Genomic DNA, 19010 nt, shown 5'->3' with positions numbered 1-19010 from the left:
TAAATAGTATTAGTTTTCAAGCTACATATATGAGTTCTTTGACTAACTGAATAGTGCACGCCCCTTCTGGCTCACTCGCCACTATTTAACATTAAATTTCAGATGCCTCGATATACTTGCATAAGTTTATTATTTCTAAAATAAACATTACGTAAAAGGTTATTCAAATTGATATCAAGTTTTTCTGACATTTGCATATTACGCATATCTTTCTTAATTTGCATTACTCACATTACCCCAGAGAACGAACAAATTTTAGAGTTCTGGTTTGAACTTCTCTTACAATAATAAGCAAATATACGAGGAACAAATTTACCATTATTGACGATGCGGAGGGGAGGAGATTTTCTGGACTAGGAAGGAATGTGTGCGGGTGCAGAGCAGAGGTCTGCACGGGCCGGAATTTTCAGCCCGGGCCCGGCCTGTGAATTTACAATGTGAGGCCCGACCCGAGTCCAAAATATGTCTTAGCATTTAGGCCCTAGCCCGGACTGTGCTCTGTAATAATCAAATGAGCCCGAAATAAGCCCGAATTGCAGAAACTTAATTATTAATGCAAAATTGTATTTTTATTTACAGCAATTCGAGGTTTGATTTTGCAGTTGTGTTTTAAAAGTCCTCCAGAAAGAACGGTGCAATTTGTATCGTTTTACACTATATTTACAAAGTTAGGCCCGAAAAAGTCCGAGAAATATGGTTGTATATTTAAAAATTCACAGCCCGAACCCAGGGGCGTCATTTAGGAGGACAGGGTTTGCATTTGCCCCCCTCCCGAGTTTGAGATTTATATAATTTTATCAATAGCATAGTAGTAAATCAGTGAAAAACGCGAAATTTTACATATATCAAGGGGTCTTGGCCCCCCAAGCCAAATCTGAAATGACGCTACTGCCCGAACCCCTCCCGGGCCCGAAGTGATACATTCTTTGTAGGCCCGAGCACGTGCAGACCTCTAGTGCAGAGGCGTTTCAAGTGGTGGGCGACTGCCCACGGCCTTGCATCTTGAGGGACCTCGCAAAGACCAACGAGCCTAAATCGATTTAGCACTCACTTTTGTCGATGCAACAATAGAAACAAATATGAATTCGGACTTAATTACAGAAAAACAACACGCTTCAAACTAACTTTTCATCTATTCGTATATATTAGATCGCTAGCATACTCGACAGGCGGCGAGTTTATTTTAAAATTGCAATAATGAATGTGTATAAGTCTTTATCGTTGAGATGAACTGTTTTCGATAAATTTTATTATAATTAGCAATTTTTAAAAAAGGGGGCAGGAAGGACTCGTAAACCTTATTCGCCTTCTGTGCAGATGGTATGGTAAAAATCAATACTGGATAATGAAAGTGTAAGTGTAAAGGCTAATATGGAACAGAGAAACAAAAGAGAACTTCTTCAGAAGGGAATTGGGAGGGGAGGGGATGAGAGTACAATGCTGTGACACTTAAAATGCGTCTTGATTTGTATACTTCAACAAACTTTTCTTATTAGATTACGCAATTTCTAGTTTCTTACTCCGATTATTCAAAGTATTCAAATGTTCTCGGAGGGAGTGACCGCCCCTCCCTTTAATCCGTCCGTGGTGTCATTCAGTTTGGCTTTTTGCTACTAATTCAAAGTGCTTTCCGAAACAAGTTGTCTTCTTGTGACAGCAGGGGGTGGAAGAAACAAACAAATCGTGAAAGGAAGAAAGAAGAGGTTTTGGGCTCTTCCAGTCCAGACCATTCTAACCACTGAGAAGTGAGAATCACAACGTGATTTTTCTGGTAAGAGCGTCCTTTTAAAAGCAGCTAACAAGCAAACAGATGGTCAGCCCTCTCCCCTCTGCAGCATACTTTTTATTCTCTGTTGCCAAACTTACTGAAGAATATATTGCAATTAATCTAACGCATGTAACGTAAATTGGAGACCGTGGTTGCATTTATATGGGTCTTGTGTATTTGTATTAAAAATTTCAAGTTATTACCTGCAATACTTTGTTAGAAATTACCATATTAAATTTTACATGTTATCAAATGGAGAGTTAGAAACCTAAGCGGAGATGGTAGAAGATCCCCTTAATGAATCTAAATACGTAAGTTAAATTATTTTTTTTTTCTTTCAGGTCAAAAATGACTAAAACTTATCCTCCTCCAACCTATGGCCCGCCACCTGCGGCTCCTCCGAGCTATTCTCAGGCTGTGGGCGGGGTTCCGCCGTCCAGCCCCTTCACACCAGGACAACCGTGTAAGTAAAACACCAACAGAGCAACTTTTTACTGCAGGCCTTGCATGTAATAACTAATAACCCAACGTGTATATATATTAAAAACTGCATTGAAAGATTTCCCCTCTATTTTCTTCATTAAACTACTAACTATTGCTTTTCCATTCTAACCAGAGCAACTTACTTAGATCAGTGATTCTCAAAGTGGGGTCCGCGGGACGTAGCCAGCGGGTCCGCGACGCCTAAAAATTGAGATGTGTTGTTATAAAATGGAACTCGTAGCTGTTTTGCAAGAAGTATTTTTTTATTTACTAAAAAGAAAGCAATTAGAAATTATAATTACGTTTGTAAATTTAAATGTTTTCCTACTTTACTAATTTTCTGCCCTGTGAGTATGAAGAGTTGTCTAAAAAGGCATTGCAACATTTAATGCCTTTCTCTACCACTTCCTTATGTGAACAGACCTTTTCTGCTCTTTGCAGCCTGAAAGCGAAATCGTCTTAATGTGGAATCGGACCTAAGATTAATGGTGACAAAATTTATTCCGGATTTCAGTGCAGTTATTGGAAAACAAAAAGGATTTCATTCCTCATATTAGTGACTCCACATTCGAGAACATTGTTTATCAAGAGAATTTCCTTTTTTAAAAAAATGATTTTTAATCTTGAAAGTTACTGTATTTTCAATTGAAATTTCGATCACTAGGAAACAATCATGTATCTTTAGAATAAATTACTTATTGCAATATTTTTCTGAATCTTTTTCTTGTCAGTGGTAATTCTAATCGGTATATTTTTAATACCATGTGAAATTTCAGATAGCATTGCAAGGAGTCCGCGGATCACTTGCCGAATGCACTGGGGTCCGTGTTATCGGATAGTTTCAGAACCACTGATTTGGATAGCTATTACCCTATTTAGGCCTGTACCAGTGAAGCTTTTTAAGTTAATTTTGAGATTGGTTCTTGTGCTCCACACACACATGAACCGCATGAACTGCCATCGAAAATCGAAAGCGGGTGAACCGAAAACCTGAAGTTTAAGTTGTTTACAATGATGGCAAACGCTGATAATGACAAAATTTATCAATAAAGAATGTAGTTTCTGATTGTCATTGAGGAATAATGAACCAAAACTTCATGTCTCATATTGATTATTGTATTAAACTAGGGAAAATTTGAAAACCACAATTTTGTGTCAGCTGAGGGAAATTTTCTTACGGAAGTCTACGAGCACGCGATGTGCAATCGAAGTCTGGTTTACGCTGTCAAATTTTCGTCAAAAACTCTACTACTTGCTAATTCGAACAAAAGTATGTGGAATAGGACTATTTAAAGAAAATGCAATCTATACTTACGTATAATTTAGTATTTGTTATTTAAAAAAAAAAAAAATAGATGAAGGACGAATTCTTGTCTCAATCAGGAAACTTGTTGCTGTAGTAAATATGTCATTATTAATCACTCCCGGAAACATTCACTGCATTTTTATTAATACGGTATAATAAAAAGTGGTAAATTAGCGTGCCATTTTGTTATTGAACACTAAAAACTTATTTTTTTCATTGCTATCAAAACCAAGTTTTACGATAACTAAAAATAATGTAGAGTTACATGCTTGATTATTTTATTAGTGCAGTAGTTAAAAACTGACTGATTTGCCTCTTTCTGTTTTCCTGTTTCCGACCTTGACCTTGTGACTTGTATGCTGCTGTGACGCTGGTGCATGGAAATCATTTCTTCATTTGCATGCAATGGTAGATGTTAACCCTGGTTATGTTCAACATCCTGGCTACAGTGGAATTAACATCGGTGCGTGCGCAATATTTCTTTTTAATATATTTCTTTTTGTCTTACACAGTGGTTGTTTGGATATAATACTGTTACTCTAAAAAGAAATTTAACAAAATAATTGTGTAATATTTTTAATATCCTTAATATAATAATGCTGGAAGAACGCACACCATCTTCTTTACATTTGGTCATCATGTTAAATGGTTGGTATTTTAAAGATTTGTTAGAACTAAATGTATGAACATAGATACACAGATGTTAATAGTACTTAATGATAACTTTTGACAAGTCGTGGTAATAAAGATTGTTAGTGTTAACCAATGGCGTTCGCAAGTGTATATATTTGAAGTCACAAAATTTTTGAAGGGCCCCTAAATCGAGTTTTCGTATTTTCTACGGAATAAGTACATCATACTGAGTTAAGTGATAGTTTGGGTTTGCCTACACTGTATGTAGTTCTCCAGATATAAGGCCTACAAGAAAATTTTTGCTTGAAATATATTGGATCTTTTGATACAAAAATAAAATATATGTATGTCAGGGGCGGATCCAGGACGGACTTCTGGGAGGGGGCGGTGGGTTAGAGCTACTTTTAAGAACTCCAAACTCTGGGGTGGGTTTTATTTATATATAAAATAAGAAACTTTCCTCTTCTGGGGGGACAATCACCCCCTCCCCTGGATCCGCCACTGATGTATATATAAAATTGTCGTAAAAGCATGTGAGATTGAATGTTTGAGAACTCATCGTGATAAAATTTTGTGTACACCATTGAAGATTATTTTGTTGCCTTGCAAAGCGCTTTCAAACAATTTATTCCTCGATTTAAACAGGGCTACAAGAATTGATCAGTCCCTGACCAATAGGTCATAAAATCCAAATTCAAATATTCTTGTTCTATCCTTCCTGCTTCATTGCATAGAAGGTTTGTGGAAGAATGACTGGAATTTTCTGCCCTAGTTAGTTCTTTTTAATTTTGTTAAAACCCAATAAAGAAACAAACTATATTAGTTCTTCTATAGCAGCATAATGTACATTTCCATTTATTATTATTACTATGCTATAACATAACTCCAGAGTTCGCTGATTACGGAAAACTCTTCCTTTCGCTCATGCGTTGATTCTAACAAGTCGATTTCGGTCTTGGTTGTGTGAATAAAATAATGACCAATAACCGCCATGTTTGCACGTCATCTGTCGGTTCAGGGGAAACTGTTTGCGCCGCTCAGTAAGGAAAAAACAAAGAAAGAAGTGTGTACGACGTTGTTGCTAACGAGAGGAGAATTATAAACATATTCATATTTTCAAATTTCAACGTAATAACACATGTAATACGCAGTGAATTTCTACTAACATTCCTCCTGTTCAGACTCAAAAAATCTCGGGTGCCAGGTAGCTATGGCGACTGGAGGTAAAACTCTGGCGCTTACGTAACTTAAATCCAAAATTGTAGGCCCATGTATCGAATGATATTATTGTGGATGCCTAGTGGGCTATGGAGGGCTTGTTCAATGGCAGTGGGGAAAAAAAAGTTTTAAAATTTCTTTCAAATGGAAGATTCAAAGAGAGTTCTCCATTCATTGCAGATAATATGTGCGTTTCCAGTTCATGGTAATCCTGGATTATCTCGTGTTGAACAGCATGGCTTTCCTCAATGCCCCCAGAAGGGCGGAGATAAATACGTATTAAGAAGAACTGCAGTCCACATTTTTAGTTAGCGAACCAAATATCGAAAAAAAAATGTCTCAACTTTTTTTCAGACCAGCGCCCCCTTCAAAAATTCCTGGATCCGCCCCCGGTATCGGCTGTTGCCAATTAACTAAAGAAAGATTTCTAATACCATTGATTTTACATGGTATAAGAAATTGTAGTTTTAGCAATGATGTGTGGTGACCAACTGCTTATATGTACAGTAAAGATAAAAATAATGCAAAGAATGTAGTGCGATACATTTTTTTTTTCTTTAAGCATTAATAGCATTTTGGTATATTTATAACTGTTGTATAATAGCATGCATGTATTCATTACATTTATAATAGGAAATCAATATGCGCCACTAAGAGTGGGAGAAGTGTAGGCATCGATGGAATATCGATTTCCAAAGCACTGGGAGCGAAGTTTTTGTTTTAGCTATAATATGATGGTTTAGATATTCTCAATCTCCGCATAATTTATCTTCAGTTTAAACTGATGTAATGGACTCCTAATATTTCTGGTCTAATGCAATAATAAAATAATCCTGCTGATACATGTATGTAAAATATTTGTAATGAGTAGAACATTACAGATGACATTGTGTATTTTAAACTAGGAGGATATGTCTCATTAACATGTTGATTTTATATGCAGAGAATATTTTACTTATTTTGTCACTTTCTTTTACTATACCGCTAAATTTATTTGTTGTTTATAGTAAGAAATTGCAATGTAAAAGCATTCACTGAAACTTCGAATCCGGCTCCGAAAGGGGACCCGATATGTGACGTCACGCCAAACAACCTGTTTCTGTTGGCGTGACGCAAGCAGCGTATATTTGGATTGTATTTGAACCTTTGTATCTTCGTAACTAAGAAACATGTTCGGAGATTTTTGGTATGTGCTTTATTTTAGACTAGTTCTACAGGTTGAAATGATTAAATTATAACTTTTGGTTAGAAAGGAAATGTTCATTGGTAGTCTCTACGTAGGGTAATGGTCAGTATGATTGGGAGTAGGAAATTGCAAAAATCAAGTTGCAAAGTTCGTCGGCCCAACATAGTTTAAATATTGGTTGGCCAAGCAACAATTTGCCGCCATTTATCCAATAGTTTCCACGTCGTACTTCCAATCTCATTTCTTTCGTAAGAATTACGTTGGCAAATGCTCGCCAAAGCGCCCAATCACAATGTTGGACAATGGTTGACGGTTGGCTAGTCAGTCATTTCCCACTGTTGGGTCTCTCTATCTGTGCAATTGTAGTTGTGACATTGCTCAGGTGTTCTTTAAATATATGAGGGTAAATCAAAAATTATCCTCAATGTAGCTATAACTTTTATTACATTGTTCGTACTGATCTGTCCTCGATTATTTTATTGTTATGCTGTTGTTGTCATGCTATGAAAGTTTGATCCTAATCAGTGGTCGAAGTGAGACGGTATGCGGTGGTATGTCATACCGCCACTGGTTTTTCTGTGATATAAGCATACCGCCACTGGTTTTTCTGTGATATAAGCATACCGCCTCTGGTTTTTAAGTAACCAAGACATACCGTCACGGGAGAGTAGGTGCTAAATAGCTTTAATAAATCCATTTTTATTCACAGTAATTGACGCATAGGTTCTCACGTTAAAAGATTTTATTTCTTATGTAGAAATAATTTCTAAGTTGATAACATCGACAGTTTTGTTATCTTTTTCCTACCTTTTGTTTTTAAAATGAGGTGTCTTCAAAGAAGTTCATCTAGATTATAGTTGGATGTGCCATATTGAATTGCTTCTTTCTTATGTAGGCTTATGTGTGTATTCTTGTCTTAATGAATATAAATGTCATGGTTTGAACATGGGCGGATCTTTTAGGGATTTGGAATACCCCTCAGTCGAGTGGGCAGTTTGGCAATTTTCCCACAGGAAATTGTTAATATAAAAACTCAGTTTTTGAGCATTTTCATGAATAATTCTCCATAATGTAACATAAGGGAATATTTGTGATTTGTTGTTGTTGGCGAGGGATCAAAATTTCTTCATGTTCCTCCTTCCCGTAACTACAGAGAAGCTCTCCAATGGTTTTTAGTCATCATGTAAATAGAAATGCAATCTTCTAGGCAGCATACCCTCACTGTATTTCAACATTTAGATAGCCGGTATGTCGAGTAAAGATCGAAATAAAACCTACCGCCCCTGTTTTTTTTCCACTTCGAACACTGATCCTAATTCCTCCATTTGTCTTCCTTTTGTTGCAGACAAATCATGGCCGCTCCGTTAGAAGTTTGCACCAAATAGGAATAACGAGCAGTGATCCGGTTTTTGTGGTCGGAAAGTGTATTAGGGGCCACAATCCATCACTTTCGGCACAATAGGGAACAGTGTGCTGCCGAAATGGAGTGTGTCTACGAGTGGATTGAAAAATTCATGAATAGTCCCATAAGTGTTACGCACGAGGAAGGATCCGGGCAACCATCTACGGCCACAATTGCTGACAACATTGAACGTGCACGTGACATGCTTCTGTTAGACAGATGAGTGACTATTGATGAAGTGGCACATTGTCTGGAAATTAGTCATGCTTCTGCCTACGAAATCATTCATAACAGACTTGAGTTTCATAAAGTTTCTCTTTGGTGCAAAGTTCTAATGGAACGGCCATGATCTATCTCCAACAAAAGGAAGATAAATGGAGGAATTGGGATCAAACTTTCACAGCATGATCACAACAGCATAACAATAAAATAAACGGGGACAGAAGTCAGTATGAACAATATAAGAGAATTTATATGTACATTACGGATAATTTTTCTTTATCCTCGTAGTTTGAGACTAACAAGCTGTTATGTATAACTATGGGAGATCTTATAGAGTTACTATTTATGTAATCTGTCAATAGGCAACAATACAAAACCCGATAAGAGAAAACGAGATTTTTTTATATGAATTCAGGATCCCAAAAATAGGTTCCACTTCTATCCTTATTTCTGTACTGAGCAGTGTTGCCAACAAGTTGATACAAAAGGTCGCTAAATAGGAGATGAAATGACTCCAATTTGGGGTGAAAAGTCGCTAAAAAAAAAAAAAAAAAAATTCGTGGAATTTTGCCGATATAATATACGGGATCAATTCAAGCCATAGTACTATCTACGCCACAGGAACGTATATGGAAGACTCATATGTAACTAAAAATAATTTCCTTTTTATATATTTTTAACTTTATGTTCAATTTTGCTTCAACGAAATCAAAGATGAGTTTAGAAAAATGAACAACATTAAATATCTAGAAAGAATCTTACTTCACTTCTACCCACGCTTCTACAGATAATCTGTTTGCTATCGGTAATGTATTATTCGTGCCTCTAAACAGAAGCTCTGTAAACTAAAGGACATTAAAAGCTGGAGTTGGTCCAGTTAGAAGGTAAGAGATAACAACAATCAAAGCGGGAATATAGAGATAAATGTTATGTACTTTCCCAGCTCGTCAACATCTACACTGGGCCAAATAAGCAAAAGGAAAATAAACATATATCTGAACTGATTCGAGCTAATAGTACTTATTTTAGGACAAGTTGTTCGCAGCACAAAAGTCACTAGATTTGTAAGTAAATCGCCAAATCGTCATTTCAAAATCACCAAAAAAGTCGCCAATCGGAAAAATTATTTTTTGTCGCTATCCTGGAAGGCGAATCCCCTAGATTTAGCGACTTTTTCCCCAAATTGGCAACACTGGTACTGAGACCCTGCTGTAGTAATCTATCAATCTTCCGGTTTGTACTATTTAATCCCGTATATTGAGTTTTACAACCTGAAACAAAATAATCTCATTTGTTTGAATTCTTGTAATAAGTGAAGTATTCATTTTTTAATGTTTTTCAATTCTTCAGTGCATCCTGGACCAACGATCGTAACGACGGTAGTTCCCGTAGGCCCGCAACCAACTCACATGATCTGCCCACACTGCCACGCAGAAATTGACACAAGCACTGTCAAGCAACCTGGACTTATAGCCTACCTCAGTGGATTTATTATTGCAATGTTGGGGTAAGTATTAGTACTATTAGACTTCGAATAATTCCATATTAGAATACAAATAATTGTTCAAAGAAATAGTGCAGTGTATAATATAGGTGCCAAATATTTGGAAAATGTACTAATTCACAAAGAAATGCTTCAAATAGCCCCCACATCAGCGCCTTCGGTGTCAGCCCTCCTCTTGCAGCACATTTGGTAGGATCTACATAAGCTAATGGTCGACATGATTGAAAGTTGCGTTGCTCAATCAACAATTTGCCGTCATTTATTGAACAGTTCCACCCTCTCACTCTTAATCAGAATTTTTCGTGTTTCGTAAGGATTACGTTGTCAGTTATCTAACGTACCGTTTCAAACTATTGGGCCTACTGCCTTTGTTATTTAGGTCTATTCGCCTGCCTTCGCTCTTAAGCTTTTATACTTCTCAGTGCATTACAAAACAACCTCATGTGCAAGCATACACAGTGAAAATTTAACGTCACCAGGGGAATGAGCTCTTGAGGGATTATAAACCGGTCTCATTTCTTAGACCGGTACAGTAAGGAAAAAAAATGTAAAAGTTAGTTTGTTTAGAGTGATTCCATTTCAAATCGTCCAGGGTGGTCCACACGACTGTCTCAGATTTAGTTTATTTTTTAAAATAAGAAACTACATACAAAATTATTAGACCCATATTTTTTCTTTTTGCTGAAAAAAATTTTTTCTTCGATATACAGCCTTCCAGAATGGCTGCCCTCCTCTCGGATTGCTCTAAAAACTGAAAAACATGTCAAATTAAAAATTTTATTCTAGAGAAACGAGTGTACTTAGTAACATAATCGCAATAGCAGGAAGAGTATAAAGTTGTATGTTTCGGTGGAGGGCCAAAATTCGTCTATTGGTCCAATAGGAATCACGCAATTCACTCGCAATGTTGCCAACTTTGGTGAAATTTTTGCTAACTTCAAACATATTTTTTTTCTGTCCTCACGAGCAATATCAACCATCTGCTTCTAGCATCGAAATCTACTCCATAAGGTCTCCTGAAAATGTAAAGGACTTACGTTTCTGATTATTACATCCCACGTTATAGCATGATGAAAAGCTGAAAATTTCATTAAGACGCCATGTTTGGACGCTATTTTCTCAAAAAACCCACCTTTTAAAAATCTGAATTTTTTACATGTATTGGAGAAGTACCTAAGTATTTAATATCCGTTAACCGTTCATGCGGCTGAAGCCCCTAACATTCGCAATTAATTATTGAAATTTCGATTTTTGTACTTGGAATGTAAATATTTCCTATAGGCATTTAGGTCCTATACACAAGGCGATTTGAAAGGGAGTACGAAAATTTTGAGAGATGAATCCTGACATCAAATCCAGTAGAAAAGTTCCTATAAACATGAGTCGAATTTCGCTTTGTTTTCGAGGTACAGGGTTTCCAACTCGGGACCCAAAATCGGCTTGGGACAATGGAAAATAAAATATATATTTCGCGTTAAATCAGAAACTGTGTGTTAAAGCTTTGATGAAGTTCAGAAAGTTGATTTGTATCAATATGATGATTTTTACGTGCGTTGCGATTCGGTTGGCAGTGTTGCCAACTTGGTAGAAGTTTGTTTCCAAATGACACTCCGTGGATTTTATTTGATATTTGGTATTCATTAATGATTGTAAACATCACGTGAAGCACAATTTCCCATCGCAATAGTTTTCGAAAACTTACATGTATTTCAGTGAAAGGTTTTATCTTGTGCGTTATTGATAGTTTGTGTGATTCGGTGTCGTGACCATCGTCCTAGTGTTCTCTGGAACCATGAAAATTGTTTTCACTGGTAGCATGACATTATAGTGCACCATTTAAGTGTTTGTGTGAATAACAATGGGGAAGTCCTATTACAGTAAGGACCGTATTAAATGTGTTGATTATGCTAAAAGCTTTAAGAGGATTGTGCACAGAAAGGATTCTAGACAAAATTTTTTATCTTGCGGTAAAATATATGGATTGCGTACAGCGTGTCTGCCCAAACGTACTATTAGGGGAGGATGATTATTTGTGTCCTGTGCACAAGTTGATTTAAAAGGCAGTATGAAAAATTTTGAGAGGTGAATCCTTCACCGTAGTCTAGGTTTCACCGATAACGGCCGTTTTAATGGCGACACATCCATGTTTAGCATGTTAACTGTCTGGTTAATGGTTTCCAAAACTACATTCAGAAGAACAAATTTTTTATCTTGCTGATGCATAATTTCATATTTACACCTTTCGTGGTCACCAATATCTTACACACAGTCACGTTATTCACGGTAAATATTCAAAGCATCCTTTACAGAAATAATCATCCTCTCCTAATACTACGTTTTGGCAGACGCGCTGTACGCAATCCATATATTTTACCGCAAGATAAAAAATTTTGTCTAGAATTCTTTCTGTGCACAATCCTCTTAAAGCTTTTAGCATAATCAACACATTTAATACGGTCCTTACTGTAATAGGACTTCCCCATTGTTATTCACACAAACACTTAAATAGTGCACTATAATGTCATGCTACCAGTGAAAACAATTTTCATGGTTCCAGAGAACACTAGGACGATGGTCACGACACCGAATCACACAAACTATCAATAACGCACAGGATAAAACTTTTCACTGAAATACATGTAAGTTTTCGAAAACTATTGCGATGGGAAATTGTGCTTCACATGATGTTTACAATCATTAATGAATACCAAATATCAAATAAAATCCACGGAGTGTCATTTGGAAACAAACTTCTACCAAGTTGGCAACACTGCCAACCGAATCGCAACGCACGTAAAAATCATCATATTGATACAAATCAACTTTCTGAACTTCATCAAAGCTTTAACACACAGTTTCTGATTTAACGCGAAATATATATTTTATTTTCCATTGTCCCAAGCCGATTTTGGGTTCCGAGTTGGAAATACTGTAACTCGAAAACAAAGCGGAATTCGACTCATGTTTATAGGAACTTTTCTACTGGATTTGATGTCAGGATTCATCTCTCAAAATTTTCATACTCCTTTTCAAATCGCCTTGTGTATAGGACCTAAATGCCTATAGGAAATATTTACATTCCAAGTACAAAAATCGAAATTTCAATAATTAATTGCGAATGTTAGGGGCTTCAGCCGCATGAACGGTTAACGGATATTAAATACTTAGGTACTTCTCCAATACATGTAAAAAATTCAGATTTTTAAAAGCTGGGTTTTTTGAGAAAATGGCGTCCAAACATGGCGTCTTAATGAAATTTTCAGCTTTTCATCATGCTATAACGTGGGATGTAATAATCAGAAACGTAAGTCCTTTACATTTTCAGGAGACCTTATGGAGTAGATTTCGATGCTAGAAGCAGATGGTTGATATTGCTCGTGAGGACAGAAAAAAATATGTTTGAAGTTAGCAAAAATTTCACCAAAGTTGGCAACATTGCGAGTGAATTGCGTGATTCCTATTGGACCAATAGACGAATTTTGGCCCTCCACCGACACATACAATTTTATACTCTTCCTGCTATTGCGATTATGTTATTAAGTACACTCGTTTCTTTACAACAAAACTTTTAATTTGACATGTTTTTCAGTTTTTAGAGCAATCCGAGAGGAGGGCAGCCATTTTGGAAGGCTGTATATCGAAGAAAAAATTTTTTTCAGCAAAAAGAAAAAATATGGGTCTAATAATATTGCATGTAGATCCCATATAAAAAAAATAAATGAAATCTGAGACTATGATGGGGACCAATTTTGGTTTGCCTGGACGATTTGAAATGGAACCGGTCTTTACTGTTCAAGCAAATTCTATACATATGAAAATGGGTATAAACATTTATATTTATACTATCATTTGCGCATGCAGATTGGTTCATTGTAATACCTGTACGTGAAAAAACTTGAAAAACTTGTTTAAGTCATTTTCTCACTGTACCCCTACAATGAAGAACACTGAGATAGTCGATTTATGAGATTTAACAGTAGTTAGTCTTAGCTATCACACATCTAACAAACTAATGTTTACACTAGTAGCGTATGCAGGAATGTATTTCAGGGGGGGGGTACATACTCAATATGAGGGTATTTTATATTAAAATTTCTAAAATTCTCCGTAAATTTAGGCTAAATTTACACAAAAGTCGAAATTTCGGGGTGTCCGAACCCCCCAAGACCCATCCCTGCGTACGTCCCTGGTTTACACTATTCTTATCTTTTAGTTTGACAGGCACAGTGAGCTATGGAAGTTTCATCATAATGTTTTCTTGGATTACACTCGCTATGTCAAGAGCAGATGATAAAAATATAGATTACCAGTTATCTCATAAAGTTCTCTGGACCCTCGCAAGGAAAGAAATCTCATAGGATTTCATTTGCAATTCTGAAGAATTTTTCTAACTCAGTAAACGTACTACTTGGAATTGAACTTTGGGGTGCAGTGTGACATTTCTTATTGAACCCCTTTTTAATTTTTCACTCTAATTAAAAATAAACTTGAAGATATTTTCTTAATTTTACTAGCAACGCAATTGAGATATTCACAAGTAACTTTCTCCATAAGGTACTGCATTCATGAAAGTAACATAATGAATGTGAGTTTTAAATTATGACGTGGCAAAGCACTGCTAATTTTATGTTTCATAAAAGATGACACAAAATTTAGTGTACCTACCTGGAAACTTAAAACGTAGTAAAGAGAAGTCTTCTTTCGCCATCAACCGCACAAAAACACACACAGTTGTTCTTCCCACTATTTCTAGCTGAATGTTTCAATTTACAAATTATGTGAAGACATCATATGTTTCACTGTGTACGCTTTCCCCGTAGTTATGTGCCATTGTAGTAAATTTACACATGGAGGACATGAGATGACAACATTTTAAATTCACGATACAACATAAGCTCAGAAGCAATTAGGAAAGAATATAGTATTGTATTGAATATTCAGGTAACCTCATATTCACAGAAAAGCTGTATAGCAGTACTGTGAGCTATACGAAGACTGAAGGAAACATGGTTAGAATAATTTTGTTTGTGTGCCTGAAAACAGGTTTTAATTCATGAAGCTATTTTTGTATATTTGACAGACATTGTCTGGTACTATTTGCAAAGTTGAGGCGCTCCTGCACACGTAGTATCTTTCCCATTTTTCCTTCCTACTTGTATAACGTTGGCATATCGTCCCGCAGAATATTGTAGACTTATCAGAACACTTATACCTGGGGAATGTCTAGGACTGCCTAATAACCTTAGCCGTATCTTGAAAGATAATACAGCTCCCTCATGCCTATATGGTTAGCGTACGCGCTTTCGGCTTAGTTTGCCGAAATCAGTGTTTGATTCCCAATGGGGGGGGGGGGGGGGGGCTTCAACATTAAGCTATAGGTCCACGCCTCATATATAGCCCTGTTGCTGAACTAAATGCTAAACTTTAATCCAACAAAGCATTACAAGTAATCTCTCAAAATGAACTTTCACAAGTACCGAGCAGAATTATCCACGTGTTTACACGACTAGTAGTTTCGCTGTGTTTTGAGGTTGGTACCACTGACGTCATACAGCGTTGCTTGTTTTGTCTTTCAAATCAGAATTGTGTGGATCGAGTTCATTGTTGCCATATTGTACAATAAATCCCATGTTTAAATAAGTTCTTTCTTACAGAGTTTTGTTTCAAATACCAATAGTTCATTAGTCTGTTTCACACTAAATCTTTTGCTCAAAATTTATTATATAAAATTCTGTTTATATCTTTCCAGATTTATATGCGGATGCTGCCTTATCCCGTGCTGTATGGACGAATGTATGGATGTTCATCACAGTTGTCCCAACTGTAAAGCATATCTGGGACGACACAGGCGGTAAAACCAAGTCTGTGCTGAAGACGTCAGTCACAAACCTGTACTGTCATAACACATATACAAAGCTACACGAAATTAAAAGAATTCCTGTATATTCAAAACAATTCCTGTATTTTCAAAGTGGTCTTTACATTGTGTTTAACATTTTACACATCACAGTTTCAGTATGTCTTTGTTTATTCCGTAAGTTTTTGTTAGTTTTGTTCTTGTTTTATCGTTGTGACCATAAGTGCTCTTGACAAGAAGTTGAAAGTAAAAATTGGAAATTTCATTCAAGATATATTTCAACATATTGCAATGAACGTTCCATTTTATGTTCTTAATAATAATATCTGTAACTTATAATTGCAACAAGATGCATATAAAATTCAATATGCTTGTTAAAAAAAAAAAAAAAAAAGAAAGAAAGAAAGCATTATAACATTTCGACTAGTTCCTTTGGTTGCTAAAAACTATTAGAGGCTAAAATATTGTTTGAAAATCAAGTAATATATTATTTGAATGAAACTTCCATTTTTTAAAATACACATTTAGAACTCAGCTGTTTGAAAGCAGATCTTTAAAATGGTTAATAAACTACTCAAAAATATTAGAAATATCGCCTAATTAATAGATACAGAGAATAGACAAACTCCTATATGGGTGAAATTAAAATAAATTTAAACTTTTCTAAATATAGATATAAATAAATATGTAATATTTATATAAAGCAAGAGTATTTTAATAACATACTTCGCAAAACTACTAAATTCATTTTGTATTGATTTTTGTATGTCAGTGGTTAAGACAGGAATGCAAATAAGCAACGAATTTTACTCGCCAAGGAAAAAAAGCTACTTCCCCACATCCCACAATAGAAATAATTTACTTACCTTCGGTATGATATTAAATATTCGCCCGCACCGATGAACCACTCGCTCCGGGCAAGTGGGCGAGTGGTTATTTGCATCCCTGGGTTAAGAGGTTCAGTGATAAAGTTGATCAGTGGCGTATGTAAATAGGTTTCAGGGTTTAAATTCCTTCCCTTGAGCAAGTTTTAAGGGAAATAAAAGTTTATATGGAATAAAACACATAAATCCTACATATCGTAAAAGGAAATGAATGCTTTCTTAAGGTTGGTTTAAAGGGACAAGTTTTGCCGATAGATGGCACTAAAGTCTTCGTATCTCTCCCATGTATTTTTTACCTTTCACGAAAATTTACAATTTCTCGTACAAATTTCAACCTAGAGATTTCAAATTTTTAGAAAAGGAACTTCATAAGCTATTAAAGAGAACAATCCATGCCGATTTTTTTATTTAGAATTTTCTTCATTGTTGAAATGGCTTGATTGTTGAAATGGATACCCAAACCTTTAACAATGGAACTGTTTCAACAGTGAAGAAAGTTCTAAATAAAAAATCGGCACGGTTTGTTCGTTTTAATAGGTTATGAAGTTCCTTCTCTAAAAATTTGAAGTCTCTAGGTTGAAATTTATAAGAGAAATTGTAAATTTTCGTGAAAACTAAAAAATACATGGGAGAGATACGAAGACTGTAGCGACATCTATCGGCAAAACTTGTCCCATTATCATATATAAAGTTTATACATTTTTTAAATGTAAGTTAATTGTTGGAGAGAGGATTCTTATGTATTCTATAGTTGTAAACATAATGTAAAAACATTAATATGCTTTTCAGCTTGAAGGTTAATAAAGCATAGTTTTGAAGAATAATATAAATTTTCATGTACATATTTGTAAAACTAACATTCTTCCTTTTAAAAAACATTGCCTTTATGTTAAAATACAGCTAAAGTGGTTTTTGTATTCAGTCTTCTACGTCCATTATTAGCTTTGAGATTACGTAAGGAGGACTACAATGCATGCAAGATGCGCATCACGTATACCCCTGGAAATTGAACCCGGAAGCCCTAAAGCTGTTTCCGTAAAACATAAATTCCAAAGTTCTTTTTTTAAAATTTTTAAAAACAATTCTCTATATTAATGTGTATTTGTGTTAACTGTACCGCAAATAAAGAATTGTCAGAAGTACAAAACCTACAAATTTTATAACACTTGATATGGCGATGAGTTAGAACTGACCAAAGTGCGTTACTTCAAAAGTTTCACAGAAATATTAATGGTAGAGCCCTTTTATTTCAAGTGTGCCCCTGCTGTCGATGTGTGTTTTTTCGCGTATCTCTCTCGAAAGAGGAGAGACAAGTTGCTTTCGTCGAGATCTTTCAATAGTTGAATGTGGACAGGGTTGCCATATTGACAGGCATCTCTGTGCTCTTGTCTTGTTAGCCATTCAAAGTAGCTTACGATCTTCAGTCGCTAAAACCAGACGACTGAATGGCAAATTGGCAGCACAGTCGATGTCATTTGGTTCTTTCTCCAAAACAACGGGAAGTTTTTCTCCGTAAGAGGGCGGCGGGGGTGGGGCTGAAGTATGTTTCACATATCTTCCGAGAGCACAGTTGAAATAGAAAGGTTCTAACTTATTTTTCAAGCCTAGTGTAGCCTTCTTCGAAAAGGATAGATTCCATTGATATTTTGTTTCTGAAAATGTGAAATCTCAAATTACAGATTCATGCCTTATTTGTGTTGTAGGCAAAAATAGTAATGGTAGAGTATTTTATATATAAACACGTTAATAATGTAAAGATGTTTACCTATGACTTTTGCACAGAGCATTTCAACTTTTTTTGTAATTAAGTTACGTAAGGCGCTTGACTTGTATAGGCTATTTTATAATATTGATAAGACTTCGAGAGCCATATGGTTTATGAACTCCTTAAAAGTTAGAACAAGTGTTCGTACAGTTTCGTGTGAAGAGAACAGGTACCTGAGTAACGTTATCGGAAAGAATGTGCATGAAGCAACCGAATGAAAAATAAAAAAAAAAAAAAAGTTATAGAACAAAATTTAAGATTGAAATGCAGTTTGGTGACTGGAAATGAATGAAAGATCGATTTCAGGATAATCTTGTAAATTTTTTTGTACGAACAGAGAAGAAATATATATATTTTATATTGCCTTGTACTTTATGGATGTATCTGTTCTGTATAGCAATAAACAAATGACTATCGTACAAGTAACATTTTTTAAAAATCTTTTTCCTACATACATATACATATTTAGACTACTTCAAAAATCTTGGCTATCCATTTTTCTTTCACGTCTATATTCTTATTCCATCGGTTAAATTAAACGAAACTTTTTTTTTTTTTTGTAATTTGATAGCATTTAAAGCAGTGCCGTGCCGTGAGAGAGGGTGGGGCGACGGCTCCGGGCGCCGAAGTAAGGGAGCGCAAAATTTGGGAGGAAAAAGAAAAGGAAACAAAAAGATAGAGGAAAATTACTTGGAATATTTTAGATCAAGAGCTGTATTTTTCAATCTAATACTTAGTTTGACCAGTGTATTAATTTAACTAGTTTTGTCAACATATCAGTA

The 19010-nt window shown here is 35.6% G+C and overlaps 1 protein-coding gene across 4 annotated transcripts in view; it reads left to right on the top strand.

Annotated features, from left to right (window-relative positions):
• Window positions 1–18654, top strand: part of LOC145662281 (LITAF domain-containing protein) — a 123017-nt gene extending 104363 nt beyond the window's left edge. For 2 of the 4 annotated variants that reach the window (XM_081727678.1, XM_081727679.1), the window contains exons 2-5: window positions 2110–2231; window positions 3970–4020; window positions 9569–9725; window positions 15472–18654. In XM_081727678.1, the coding sequence (XP_081583804.1) occupies window positions 2117–2231; window positions 3970–4020; window positions 9569–9725; window positions 15472–15577 (429 nt within the window). In that variant the 5' untranslated portion in view covers window positions 2110–2116 and the 3' untranslated portion in view covers window positions 15578–18654. The remainder of the gene's footprint in view (window positions 1–2109; window positions 2232–3969; window positions 4021–9568; window positions 9726–15471) is intronic. The other 2 variants (XM_081727680.1, XM_081727681.1) reach the window with 1 other exon arrangement.
• Window positions 18655–19010: the final 356 nt, after the last annotated feature.

This window comes from Thermobia domestica, chromosome 10 (assembly GCF_964235325.1).
Source record: "Thermobia domestica chromosome 10, izTheDome1.hap1.1, whole genome shotgun sequence".
Lineage (NCBI taxonomy): Eukaryota > Metazoa > Arthropoda > Insecta > Zygentoma > Lepismatidae > Thermobia > Thermobia domestica.
The sequence above is the reverse complement of the archived record's forward strand: the minus strand, read 5'-3'. Positions and strand labels throughout refer to the sequence as shown.